This window comes from Mustelus asterias, chromosome 6, assembly GCF_964213995.1.
Source record: "Mustelus asterias chromosome 6, sMusAst1.hap1.1, whole genome shotgun sequence".
Lineage (NCBI taxonomy): Eukaryota > Metazoa > Chordata > Chondrichthyes > Carcharhiniformes > Triakidae > Mustelus > Mustelus asterias.
In genome coordinates, this window is record NC_135806.1 from 41,954,925 (window position 1) to 41,967,552 (window position 12,628).

General features: G+C 43.2%; 1 protein-coding gene across 1 annotated transcript in view; it reads right to left on the minus strand.

Annotated features, from left to right (window-relative positions):
* The window catches only part of frmpd1a (FERM and PDZ domain containing 1a), a 102,198-nt gene extending 91,506 nt beyond the window's left edge, over positions 1-10,692 (minus strand). The window contains exon 1 of the mRNA XM_078213856.1: positions 10,592-10,692. Coding sequence (XP_078069982.1) covers positions 10,592-10,692 — 101 coding nt within the window. The remainder of the gene's footprint in view (positions 1-10,591) is intronic.
* Between the last annotated feature and the right edge of the window lie 1,936 nt (positions 10,693-12,628).

Sequence of the window (12,628 nt, forward strand, 5' to 3'; positions counted from 1 at the left end):
GTGGAGAGTGGCAAGATCAACCCTTGGTCCCCAGCTCTAGCCCAGCCAATCTCCAGGACCTTGGGGGACTCTTCCTCTGAAACCTGGACAAAGCTAGAGGGACTGAAGACTATTGTAGGGGGGATGCTCTAACTTGTACTGCAAGAAGGTCCACCATCACCATTTCAGGGCAAAAGGAGATGAGCAACAAATATGGCCTTGTAGCATAGCCTGTGGCCAGAGGGGCAAAAGGCCACTGGATCTACCTCCTTGACCCCCCTCGGGGCCCATGGCACCAGGCCAGGGTGACATGCCAAGGTGCCAGGGGTAGTGCACTGTTGGCACTGCCAAGGTGCTTGGCCTGAAGGGAGGCTGAGTTGGAGGTCTGAAGGGGAGGGGGCCTAAGTGGAGAGGGGCCTGAGTGTGGAGTCTGAGGGGGAAGGAGGCCTAAGTGAGGGTCTGAGGGGGAGGAGGGCTTAGTGGGGGTTTGAGTGGCGAGGGAAGCTGACAGGGGCATCAGATTGGGTAACCCTCATGCCTGTGTGGCATGGGGGGTGGGGTGGGGGGGTGTCATCCATTATTTTTGTGGATGTGGGGGAGGATGCCCCTTTTTGGTGAGGTGTTTAAGTGGCTCACAGTGTGCAAAGCATCTGGGGAGAGTTGATGAGATATCCATAGAAGTTGTTTTGGGAGACATCTGCCACTAGGTTTCAGAGTGTGGGGTGTCTAACCACAGGTCACATATTGGTTTACATGGACTGCGTGCTTACTGAGAATATTAGCGTATCAGATAAAACTTGTATTTTGTGATATCCTTACTAGTCTGCATATATTTGTTAAGGTAGAGTTGGAATGAAGATGGAGTATATTATGGTTCATCCTTTCTTGTTTAATAAACAATTTTTTCTTTTTGTTAAAAGTTCATCAGCAGTCTCTGTGACTCTGCTCAGTAACCGCCCTCCACATACTTGACTTGTCCAGTAGTATCAGCTGGAATCGTAACAAATTTTTAATTTTTGCCTAGTGAGCCCAGTCTTGTACACATTTGTGCACAGCTCTCAGGCTTACTGGGGCCCTAGGAAAATGCTTTGTATTCATTTTTAAACTCATTCTGTGGATCCAACGAGCCCCGGCTCAAACTCTGCTCCTAGCTTTCTCACCCCTGGCCACTTTCCATTGGATTCCACTTCTGCTCTCTTCACCAAGGCATTGGCTGCCTCCAACATGGCTGCTGCCTTTGCCACTGGCACCAGGCAGGCAGCTTGCACCTCCTGGAGGTGCTCAGTGCCACGAACCAATCTCACTTCCTGGCCAATTAGGCCACCTACATTTAAAAATTGCGTTGCAAAAGCAAAGCAGCTCATGTACGGAACCGGGACCAGGAATTCATTCAAGTGTCAGGTTCCCAGCCTCTCTTTAAAAATCTAGCTCCATTGATGCCATCTGACCTGATGGATACTTTCAGCATTTTCTGTTTATATTTTACATTTTAAGGATCTGCAGTATTTTGCCTTTGTGTACATACTGAAGCTTACTCATCCACTGTTCTCCATAGTTCCCATAAAAACAATGCGCTTGAGATAAATTTTAAACTTGAAAGCATAGAAAAATGGTTGTATATGCAGAGTGTAATGAAATGGTTTCAAAGCTTGTGTGTTTTGAGACTGTCCCTAACTGAAACAGAAGCCAGGTTTCTGGTGGAGGGTTTTGCTAATTGGATTTCCTGGCTGTGACATTAGATTCCTGAAAAATCAGCCTCTGATATGTTGCTAGGGAAATAGAAGCTAATCAGGAAGCATAAACAAGGCTGGGGAAACAGATTTTAGCCAGTGGTCACAATAGGATAGACCATCTGAAAAACTGAGAGAGTAATCCAAGCAGGATTTTCCTTTGGGATCATTTGGGAAGTTTAGTTCTTTCGCGTTATTGGCCTCCACGAGTTTCATAACAATGGGGGGGGTGGGGGGTAGGTCATTCAGCCCCTTGGCCATTTAATTAGATCATAGCTGATTTGTACAACAACTCGATTTACTCACCTTAGCCCCAAATCCCTTAATACTAACAAGAAATGTATTAATTTCTGCCTGGAAAGCTTCAATCAACCTCCAACATTCGAGGCATTTTGGGAGAGAATATCAAATTTCTGCTATTCTATGTGAAAAATTCAGATTTCCCTCCTAAATGACCTAGCTTTAATTTTAAGGTTTTATCTTTTTTTAAATCTTTGTACCACCCCACCAGGTGTAACTGTGATGATCAGTATAATGCAGTTTCATTCTTTAAAAAAGATTGAATAGAGTGAAAATTTGTTTCAATTCAGTTGTAACCTCTTTAAAAATGTGTGGAAAGGAAATACTCTGTCCTCTCTACTTCCGCGTGTGTGTGTGCGTGCTTGTGTGTGTGCGCGTGTGTGTGTGCGCGCTTGTGTGTGTGCATGCTTGTGTGTGCGCGTGTGTGTGTGCGCGCTTGTGTGTGTGCATGCTTGTGTGTGCGCGTGTGTGTGTGCGCGCTTGTGTGTGTGCATGCTTGTGTGTGCGCGTGTGTGTGTGCGCGCGCGCATATGTGCACGCATGTGTGTGCGCGCATGTGTGTGTGCACGCGCATGTGTGTGCGTGTGCGCGCGTGTGTGTGTGCGCGAGTGTGTGTGTGTGTGCGCGCGGTGTGTGTGTGTGCATGCGCGCGTATGTGTGCGCGTGTGTGTGTGTGTGTGTGTTCCTTCTACAGTGTAGCCCAGTTGCCACTGTCTATCTGCATCAGATAGTTGATCATCCCCCCCTCCCCACTGGCTGTGTCAGGAAACATGGAGCTGACTGGAAAATCTCACTGTCAGCTCTTCTTTATCAACATAAATCGGAGATTAAAGACTTGCCTCTCTCTGCATGAGAGATGGTCAGACTATCATGTGGACGTCAACAGGAGGTGGCAAGTATGAATGGCCAAATGTGGAGATGCCGGTGTTGGACTGGGGTAAGCACAGTGAGAAGTCTCACAACACCAGGTTAAAGTCCAACAGGTTTATTTGGTAGCACAAGCCACTAGCTTTCGGAGCGCTGCCCCTTCATCAGGTGAGTGGGAGTTCTGTTCACAAACAGGGCATATAAAGACACAAACTCAATTTACAAAATAATGGTTGGAATGCGAGTCTGTTAAGTATGAATGGTCATGATGTGGAGATGCCGGCACTGGACTGGGGTGAACACAGTAAGAGTTTTAACACCAGGTTAAAGTCCAACAGGTTTATTGGTATTACACACACACACGCGCACACAACACGCGCACACACGCGTGCACACACACACACAAAAGTAGAGAGGACAGAGTATTTCCTTTCTACACTTTTTTATTGGTAACGGTATTTGCTACCAAATAAACCTGTTGGACTTTAACCAAATATGAATGGTGCAGGCTGTATCTAACCTATCAAATGCCTTTAACATTTTAAATAGCTTGATGAGATCTGCTCTCAATTGCATAAAACTAAGAGATTATCAGCTACATTTATGGGACCTCTCCTCATAATCTAACTCTTTGGTATATGGTATGTTTTACAATTGAGTATTTGAGGCAGAATTCTATACATCAGGAAATTGGATTCAATGGTGAACAGGCCTGATGGACCTGCAGGATTTGTCTTTGCTTGACTTTGTTAATTGCATTGTAGGGAATCAACGGGAAAAAATTACCTCTTAAATTGCACAACAATTATCCACAGAACAGCCTGGATTGAAGCAAAAAGCCAGACTAATGGAATAGTTGATTGTGTTAAATTAAATTTAATCTAACTTTGGTCTGCCGGAAGTGCTTTTCTTCCAGAAAGGGAGATTGACATGGGCTTATTACACAAATAAATAATTCATGAAGGCTTTTAAAGAGATCACAGAGAGCCACCATTATTGTTGTATTCTAAACAAGAGAAAGTCAAAGCTCTCATCAGCTGGGAGTGCTCTCTGCTTTTGAAAAGGTTTATTTTGTTTTATTTACAAGATGTTTTATACAAAAAGGCAACAATGCCTTTGTTGAGGAAAGGCAGCTTTAAAAATTCGGCATCGATTTGTTCTGTAGCACATGGCACATATTATATGTGACCAGCGGTGTGCCTCAGGGTTCGGTGCTGGGTCCACTGTTATTTTTCATTTATATTAATGATTTGGATGAAAATTTAGTAGGCATGGTAAGTAAGTTTGCAGATGACACCAGGATTGGTGGCATAGTGGACAGTGAAGAAGGTTATCTAGGATTGCAATGGGATCTTGATCAATTAGGCCAGTGGGCTGACAAATGGCAGATGGAGTTTAATTTAGATAAACGTGAGGTGATGCATTTTGGTCGGTCGAACCAGGGCAGGACTTACTCAGTTAATGGTAGGGCGTTGGAGAGAGTTATAGAACAAAGAGATCTAGGGGTGCAGGTTCATAGCTCCTTGAAAGTGGAGTCACAGGTGGACAGGGTGATGAAGAAAGCATTCGGCATGCTTGGTTTCATTGGTCAGAACATTGAATACAGGAGTTGGGACGTCTTGTTGAAGTTGTACAAGACATTGGTAAGGCCACACTTGGAGTACTGTGTACAGTTCTGATCACCTTATTATAGAAAGGATATTATTAAACTAGAAAGAGTGCAGAAAAGATTTACTAGGATGCTACCGGGACTTGATGATTTGAGTTATAAGGAGAGGCTGGATAGATTGGGATTTTTGTCTCTGGAGCGTAGGAGGCTGAGGGGTGATCTTATAGAGGTCTATAAAATAATGAGGGGCACAGATCAGCTAGATAGTCAACATCTTTTCCCAAAGGTAGGGGAGTCTAAAATTAGGTGGCATAGGTTTAAGGTGAGATGGGAGAGATGCAAAAGGATCCAGAGGGGCAATTTTTTCATACAATGGGTGGTGAGTGTCTGGAGCAAACTGCCAGAGGTAGTAGTAGAGGCGGATACAATTTTGTCTTTTAAAAAGCGTTTAGACAGTTACATGGGTACGATGAGTATAGAGGGATATGGGCCAACGTGGGCAATTGGGACTAGCTCAGGGGTTAACAAAAGGGGCGGCATGGACAGGTTGGGCTGAAGGGCCTGCTTGCATGCTGTAAACCTCTATGACTCTATGATATAGACTATTCACCACCTCTCAAAGTGTTTCAGCAATTAATTTGGAAATGTAGTCAACAAATGCAGGGAACTGTAGCTCCCAATTCCTGCATTAAAAAATCCCACAAACAGCCAGAATATAAAAGGCCAATTAAAATCTGATGTTGGTTGAGATATAAACATTGACCAGGAGATTGGGCCCATTCCCCTGCTCTTCTTTAAATAGTGCCTCTGGGATCTTTCACATCCAGCAGATGTCCCATTTGAATAATGGCATCTCTGACTATGCAGCACTCCCTCAGTGCCATCACAGAAGTGTTAGCCCAGGTTATGAGCTCAAATTCCTGGAATGCACCTAATAACCAGATCCTGAGGCTACATTGTAATATTTGGCACAACGAATGTAAACAATGCAATTTACAATGCCAAATACTGTCACAAATATTATGACAACATAAAGCAAATTATGCTCGCAGCATGTATTTGGCTTACACTATATTGATTAGTCACAAAGATAGGAGCAGAACCGTAGTAGCAATGGAAAACAACTTTGCAATGTTGCTGAGGCTTCCCCCTGGGGGATAACAATCACTCTTTGCCATTTCATTGGGGGCTCCCTCTTAAAAAACCTGGAGACAGGGGCGACACGGTGACACAGTAGCTAGCACTGCTGCCTCACAGCTCCAGGGACCTGGAGTTCAATTCCAGCCTTGGGTGACTGTCCATGTGGAGTTTGTACATTTTTCTCCTGTCTGCGTGGGTTTTCTCTGGGTGCTCCAGTTTTCTCCTACAGTCCAAAGATGTGCAGGTTAGGTGGATTGGCCATGCTAAATTGCCCTTAGTGTCCAAAGATGTGTAGGTTAGGGTTTAGCAGAGTAAATGCGCGGGGTTACGGGGATAGGGCAGAGGGGGTGGGCCTGGGTAAAATGCTCTGTCAGAGAGTCAGTGCAGACTCAATGGGCTGAATGGCCTTCTTTTACTGTAGGAATACCATGATTTTTCTATGATTCAATCCTCTTCCAGCCTGAAGGACAAGGGCAGTAGACACATGGGAACGCCACCACCTTCAAGTTCCCCTCCAAGACACACATCATTTTGACTTGGAAATATATTGCCATTCCTTAACTGTCGCTGGATCAAAATCCTGGAACTCCCTCCCTAACAGCATTGTGCAAGTGCTGGCCTAGCCTGTGATGCCACATCCCATGAACAAATAACAAAAAAATCACGGATGGTGGATGGGCTCTCAAAGCTGGAGTCTCTATCTGATGCATTTCAGCTTGAAAACAGCAGCATGCTGCAATAGAGGGTAAGAAGCAGAAAGTGAGTGTTTCAAGATAGAGGTGTCCCCTCTCCAACTTTCTTAAACTTAAATTTTAAAATGGATCTTGCAGCCAGGCTACTGTTGTGGGGTAGGAGATGAGAGCCTCTCCCCATTCCTGCTTGGAGTACTGGGTCTCGGCATAGCACCTAAAGTCGCCTAAACCGCCCCCTCCACCTCAGAAACCTCCAGGCTGACTGAAACAACCTGGTCAGCCTACTTTAATTGACCTCAATTGGCTCTTAATGTCGGCCACTCACTGCATGCAGGAAGCTATGGCCCTGCCACACTCCTCCCATCCCATCTCGGAGTAAATGGCCCCCCCGGGGGTTGAAAATCCAGCCCATACATCCTAACAGCAGAAAGCAGCTTCCAAACATTCAGCCACGTTTTTAATGTTATTGTATATATTTCATTTTCTTTCAGGCCTTTATGAAGGGTACAAAATGCAATCTGTTATCAAGGGGAAACATTTGCTGCTTGTGATCAGGAAACGTCTTAGCTTCAGGTATTTATTGCCTTTCCGTTTGTCAACTGTTTGTCCAAACATTGCATGACTTAAATGGGATCAACATTTAAAAAGTAAATGGATCCAGCACAGATCTAAAAGGTAAAAACAAGATGTGAGATGAGTGGGCTGTGATGTGATATGCACAGTGGGGAGCGTAAGAGTGAGTGTGATGGGAGAGCGAGAGTGAGTGTGTAATGTGATTGTGAGAGTGAATATGATGTAAGAGTGAGTACGATGTGATTGAGAATTATGATGTGTGTGAGTGTGATATAATTGTGAGAATAAGCGTGATGCGAGTGTGAGAATAAGTGTGATGTGATTGTGAGAGTTAGTGCGAGAGTGTGATGTGTGATGTGAGTAAATGTGGTGTGATTGTGAGAAAGAATGTGATGAGAGTGTGGTGTGATTATAAGAGTGAGTGAGAGAGTTTGTGATGTGAGCAAACTATTGGGATTGAAGGCAAGTAGATCCCCAGGGCCTGATGGCCTACATCATAGGGTCTTAAAGGAAGTGGCATTGGAGATAGTGGATCCTTTGCTTACAATATTCCAAAAATCACTGGATGCAGGAAAGGTTACGGTGGATTGGAAAAATGCTAATATAATGCCCTTATTCAAAAAAGGAGACAAAATGTAGTAAACTATAGGCCAATCAGTTAGCATTTGTCGTTGGGAAATTGTTGAAATCCATTATTGTGGAAGTAATAACAGGACATTTAGAAAGTCAAAATGCAATCCACGAGAGTCAGCATGGTTTTACAAGACCATAAGATATAGGAGCAGAATTAGACCATTTGGCCCATCAAGTTCATTCCACCATTCAATCATGGCTGATATGATTCTCATCCCCATTCTCCTGCCTTCTCCCCATAACCTTCTCCCCATAACCTTCTCCCCATAATCTCCTTATTGATCAAGAACCTATCTATCTCTGTCTTAAAGACACTCAATGATGTGGCCTCACAGCCTTCTGTGGCAATGAGTTCCACAGATTCACCACCTTCTGGCTGAAGAAATTCCTTCTCATCTCAGTTTTAAAGAAGCGTCCCTTCTCTCTGAGGTTGTGCCCTCAAGTTCTAGTCTCTACCTTTATGAAACATAAATCATGTTTGACTAATTTGCTTGAGTTCTTTGATGATGTAACAAGCAAGGTGGATAATGGGAATCCTGTAGATGTAGTATACTTGGACTTACAGAAGGTATTTGATAAGGTGCCACACAAAAGGTTAATACACAAAGTTCACATGGGGTAATTTATTAGCTTGGATAGGGGATTGGCTAACCAACAGAAAGCATGGAGTTGGGATAAATGGGTCTTTCTCTGGTTGGCAAGATGTAACTAGTGGGTTGTCACAGGGTTCAGTTCTCGGACCCCAACTATTTACAATCTATATTAATGACTTGGATGCAGGGATAGTAGGTACCATTGCCAAATTTGCAGATGACACTAAAATAGGTGGAATAGTAAGTTGTTCCAATAATGAAATAAGAAATTTGCAAATGGATATGGATAGGTTAAGTGAATGGGACAACATTTGGCAGAAGGGGTTTAATGTGGATGTGTGAGGTTATCCATTTTGGTAGGAAAAATATATAGGCAAGTTATTCTCTAAATAGAGGGAAACTTCAGACTGCTTCGTGCAGAGGGTGTCCTTGTGCATGAATCACAGAAACTAGAATGCAGGTACAGCAGGTAATAAGGAAGGCAAATGGAATCTTGGCACTTATTGAGAAAGGAATAGAATATAAAAGTAATGAACTGTTGCTGCTCCTGTACAAAGCATTAATAAGACCACACTTAAAATATTGTGTAAGGCTTTGGTTCCCTTACTTGAGGAGGGATGTAGTTGCAGTTCAGAGGAAATTCACTAGATTAATTCCGGAGATCAAGGGTTTGTCTCACGTAGAGAGATTGGGCAGTTTAAGCCTGTACTCCCTGGAATTTAGAAGAATGAGAGACGATCTAATTGAGGTGCACATGATGATAAAGGGGAATTGACAAAACATGGAGAGGATGTTTCTTCTCACAGTGCAATCTAGAACAAGAGGTCAGCATTTTAGGATAAGGGATGGCAGATTTAAAACAGAGATGAGGAGAAATTACTTCTCTTAAAGGCTCATGAGTCTGTGGAATTCACTATTCCAGAGCTTGGTGGATGCCAGGACATTGAGTAAACTTAAGGAAGAGGTCGACAGATTTTTAATGAGTAAAGGTTTAAAGGACTGTGGTGAACAGGCAGGAAAGTGGAGTTGAGGCTGAGATGAGATCAGCCATGATTGTATTAAATGGTGGAGTAGGCTCAAGGGGCTAAATTGCCTACTCCTGCTCCTAGTTCTTGTGATTCTTATGATGCCTACAATATATGAGAGAGTGTGATGTGATAGTGAGAGTGAGTGTGATATGATGTGATTGTGAAAGCGAGCGTGTATGTGATATGATTGAGAGAGTGCATGTAGCAGTGAGTGCAATGAGAATGTGAGAGCAATGTGCAATGTAAGTGTGAGTGAGTGTGATGTGTGTGAGTTTGTGATGCGAGCATATGAGTTAATGTGATGTGATTGTGAGAATGAGTGTGATGTAAGTGTGAGAATGTGGGTGAGAATGAGAGTGATGTGAGGTTGATGTGATTGTGAGTATGAGCAAGTGAGATGTGAATATGAGTGTGGGTGTGGTGTAAGTGTGTGAGTGTGGGCCTGGGTAAGATGCTCTTTCGGAGAGTTGGTGCAGACTTGATGGGATGAATGGCCCTCCTTTTGCATTCGGGGATTCTATGGATTCCTTCAAAGTCTACCTTGCAATTGGCCCTTTTGATAGTTAAGTTAGCATTGTGTCATGCAAAGCACACTGGATGCAAAATGCAAAAGTAAATGGATGTTTAGGTATCCAGGTTTACATTGGACATTGTGACATGTTGAAAATTCTTTCTGGTTTCATTCACCTTAATTCCATTTTGGCTCACCTTGCCACCTCCCCCCACCACCCCCCTTCCCTCGCCCCGGAAAATTTGCAATTTGGACTGAGACAGTTTCAGTGGTTAATAAATTTGCTCTATGTTTGATTTGAGAAAACCTTGTTTGATTGGTTCCTTATTCCTCACAGTTTAAATAGTTAAATACATTCTGATTTGGAAAAGGCATTGTCTTGTAAAAAAGAAACTTAAACCTTTGTGGTGACCTTTCAAGGAGGTTGAGTAGAGGGGAGCCAGTTCATCCTTTCTCACATGGTCATAGCAGTTCATATACGTCAACTTGATGGATTGAACAAGGAGACCTTCACTGTAACGGGAGGTAGTGGTGTAGTGGTATTGTCACTGGACTAGTAATACTGAGACTCAGGGTAACGATCTAGGGGCCCGGGTTCGAATCCCACCTCAGCAGATTGTGAAATTTGAATTCAATAATAAAAAAACCTGGAATTCCAATGATGATCATGAAAACATTGTCAATTATCGTTAAAAAACTGGACTTATTTTTTTTTTAGGGAAGGAAATCTGCCACTCTTATGTGGTCTGGCCTACATGTGACTCCAGACCCAGGTTGATTCTTAAATACCTTCTGAAATGGTCTGGCAAGCTACCCAGTTCAAGGGGCAATTAGGGATGGGCAACAAATGCTGGCCAGCAACGCCCACATCCCCGAAAGAATAAAAAAACGTCAATTTGTAGAAATCAAGCTTTAATAAACATATACAAATCTCACCTCTGTGAATGATCTCGTGTAAGGCGAAGCCATTTTGCGACCATTTGTTCAACTTTGTGGGATTTGCGGACTTGGACCATGTTATCCTCAGGTTCCTCCATTTAACTGTAGAAAATTGATTCTTGAGTTAATCTCACCATTGAATTGATACTTGTATTAGTCCCAGTATCTGCATTGAACACAAACAGGACAGGAATATCAGATGCAATGTACCCCTTCCTCTACTGTGCCCCAACAATATGCCTTAGCACCCACTACTATACTAATGTGATAATTTTCCTGTTTCCCCTCCCAAACTGTCCTTTGGTTGTTCTGGCTAAGATTTCCAATTAATGCCATGAGGATTAGGCCTCTTAAGAACTGGTTTGAAACTACCCAACTCAACTTATATTGAATCTGTATAGGTCGGGTATGTCATTTACTACACATGGTGGCAAGCTGCCAATACAATGGAAGAAAATCTGATGCTGTTGAGCTGCAGAACATGAAGAAATGGAAAGGAATCTTATGTGGGCAAAAGAAGCTCCAAGAAGGCAGGAGCTTCAGCCAGCACTGGAGGCCAAAATGGATGGGAGGAAGCCTCTATGTTAGGATTAGGGCCCTTGCTGGCTAAAATCAGGGCCTTTATGGCCATTACTGTAGACCTGTAACTTATCACCTTGCACTAGATGATCCTGGGGAGGGTTAGTAATGGTATGACAGCATAGAACTTGGAGGAAAATAGGCTCTTCAGCATTCTGGCATAAGGCAGGCTACCCCAGCAGGGGAGAGAAATTGAAACAAGAGTAGGCCTCACCCTTCACTCCAAAGTCCTGATGTTTCCAACAAAAGCTCATTCAATTTTGGGGAGGATCATGAAAGAAACTTATAGCCATAATCAAAACATACTCAGAAAATGTCAGTTTCATAAGTAGGACACTTTTTAGAAGTCAAAACAGTTGCCCAGTCTTAAAATTAGAACTTGAGTGAAATCAGGAAGCATCTATTTCACATAAAGGATAGTGGAAGTCTGGAGCTTACTCCCTCAAAAGGTTGTGGATGTTGGGACATTCACTGAGAAGATGGAGTTTTGTTGGGTACGGATATCAAGGGATATGGAATGAGGTAGATAAATGGAGCCGAGATGCTGATCTACTATGATCTGATAGAATGGCAAGACAGGCTAATGGATTAAATAGTCTGCTCCTGTTCCTACGTTCCTAATTCTCATTTTTAATCGACTTTTCCTTTCTTTCTTCATGTTAACACCTTTCTGGTTGCTAACAGAATAGTTGAGGGGAGAGTAACTCTGCTCACAACAACTGGAGGTAGAGTTACAACAAATAGTAGCCATCAAACACCACCCCCCCTACACCAGCAATAATTCCATAGGAAATGAGGAAGAGTCCAAAGTTATTGCTCCAGGATTCAATATTGGAGAAGAACCAATCTGAAGAAAGATTTTGTACTTCCATCAGGCCTTACAATATCCACTAGATATCACAGAGCATTTTACAATCAACAGGACCTGGATTTAATGTGGCTGATGGGGTCTCACCAGCTGATTAGAAAACAGGTGGGAGCTCTGCTTCACTTTTCTCTGGGAGGCCCGAATCTACTTAATTCTAACCATGTACTAGGCCACTGGCAGACTCAAATGGTTTTCCTGGGTATCTTCTCCAGATGGTGAGACCAGAACTGGTGCTGGTTAAATACCAACGATGACAGGATGAGTGCCTTAAGTAGCCTCAAGCAAGAAGGCTATCATCAACCTTTCCCACCCTGAAAGCATTTATAATGAGGCCATCTTGAGGAAAAAAATCAGATGTCTGGCTATCTGTTCAGCCTGCTTCTGTTGATACAGTTGCCAGATGATCTTATTATGAATGCTTCACTTAGCTCCAATACTGAATATTACATCCAACCATGTAGGCAATGTTTGCACAGCTGTAAAGGGAAATGCTAGTTTTGTTTGACTGACACTTTGTGAGGTTGTAATAAGTTTTTGTTCTTTGAAATAGCTCCTCAACGCCTGTAATTATAATATGCTAATGAGAC